Consider the following 1,745-nt stretch of genomic DNA (forward strand, 5'->3'; position numbering starts at 1 on the left):
CGTTTTTCAGCTTTTTCCAGCATTTAAAAAAAAGTTTTAAAACGTTAGAATAAGTGCATAAAAACGCTTATAAACGCAGTAGGAACGTTTACATGCCTTTTTACAAAACGTCCATGTAGACCCAGCCTAAGTGCATAAAAACGCTTATAAACGCAGTAGGAACGTTTACATGCCTTTTTACAAAACGTCCATGTAGACCCAGCCTAAAGGGGAATTGAGCTGTAGTATTCTATATGTCCACCAGGGGTCACTATAACACTATCATTGTCCTTTAACAGTTGCGCAGCACTGTAATGTTCAGGTACAGCGCCATGCAATGCTCTTTACATCCACCAGAGGTCACTATACCACCCTTGTTGTCTTGTTTTTGCCTTTTCCTGGTATTGCTGCAGCTTTTAGCAATATAAAAATCTAATAATGTAAAAGAATTTAAAAGTCATAAAACCTCAAATTGTCAAACTTACTTTCAGCTTAATAAATGGTGACATGAAAAACATTTCAGTTCTATATTTCAAGGCAAACATACAGATTTCTCATTTGGTAAAAGTTTTCTTAGTTAAACCAAAACTTCATCAGAACTTTAAATGAAAACTAAAAAGATAAAAAACAACTTAATAAAGTGACACAAATTCTGTTTTTTAATTATATTTCAGTTTGCTTCCAATTTTTTTGGATTGTTTTTAAAATAAAAGAGACCACACAGTATTTAAGGTAATGAATTATTTTTCTTTTGAGTTATAAAAGATAAAAACAACAAAATAAACAAAAAAAGCTGATAGCTGCATTGAAAATCTCTGTGATTTCCATCCCCTGATCACTGAATTGATTCATCCTGAATGGCAATATTCACCCAAAATATCTGGAATTTTAGTAAACTATTTGCTGAATGAAATCAGTGAATCCTTACATTGATCACAGCGATGTGAAGATTTTAATATAACATTTCTTCATCTTATTAATAATATTTTTCCAAACCAAATGAATGTTTCAGAATCACTTTTGCACTGTTGGAGGTAGAATTTGGCTTTTCACCCCTTTGGATATTTCTAAAGTTTTATGTGCAAAACCCAAAACTTCACCTCCGCTATTAGGGGTCAAATGAAAAATTCATCCATTACACCATTATTACAACATTATATTTCCAAACGTTCACACTTTTTTCACATTGGATTCAATAAGAAGAATGTGTAACTTGTAAAGTAAAACTAAATAGCAAACCGTAAATTTAGAATAAAATTGGTGAATCTTGGGTGAAAACATTTAAAAACAGACCTGTGAATATTTTTAACTGGTATATCTATATATTGTATTTGATGAAAATATGAACTTTTATGGAGTGCAGAATAAAGAGAGAACGATGAGGATATCATCATCTGCTTACATTGGATAAAGAATGGCGTGTGAATGTTTTACACATCACTATACAGAAATAACACCTGAGCATACATGGGTCAGCACACATTCACCCAGTGATGGGAGGACTCACCCGCAGGGCTGCACACAACATCCTGGCCTTGTGTCTGGTTGGCTTCTGGTTGATTGTCGCTTCTTCTCCGGATTATTTATTTGGAGCTCTGACACCAGTTACACCCAGGAAATGAGCGGAATATTTGTTGGGGAATTTCTGCCACATTGTAACTGATTGTTGAGTCACAGAAAGTACAATAAAGAGTTTTATGTCTGAGAAATGTTTTGTTGTCACGTTTGTACAGAGATAAAATATTCAAGGATAAATTTCTAAGAAT

At 33.4% G+C, this 1,745-nt stretch overlaps 1 protein-coding gene across 1 annotated transcript in view; it reads right to left on the reverse strand.

Moving 5' to 3' along the window:
* The window catches only part of LOC140338907 (cis-aconitate decarboxylase-like), a 7,495-nt gene extending 5,988 nt beyond the window's left edge, over positions 1 to 1,507 (reverse strand). The window contains exon 1 of the mRNA XM_072423224.1: positions 1,487 to 1,507. Within this exon, the coding sequence (XP_072279325.1) occupies positions 1,487 to 1,507 (21 nt within the window). The remainder of the gene's footprint in view (positions 1 to 1,486) is intronic.
* Positions 1,508 to 1,745: the final 238 nt, after the last annotated feature.

The sequence above is a fragment of the Pyxicephalus adspersus genome, chromosome 10 (assembly GCF_032062135.1).
Source record: "Pyxicephalus adspersus chromosome 10, UCB_Pads_2.0, whole genome shotgun sequence".
Taxonomy (NCBI): Eukaryota; Metazoa; Chordata; class Amphibia; order Anura; family Pyxicephalidae; genus Pyxicephalus; species Pyxicephalus adspersus.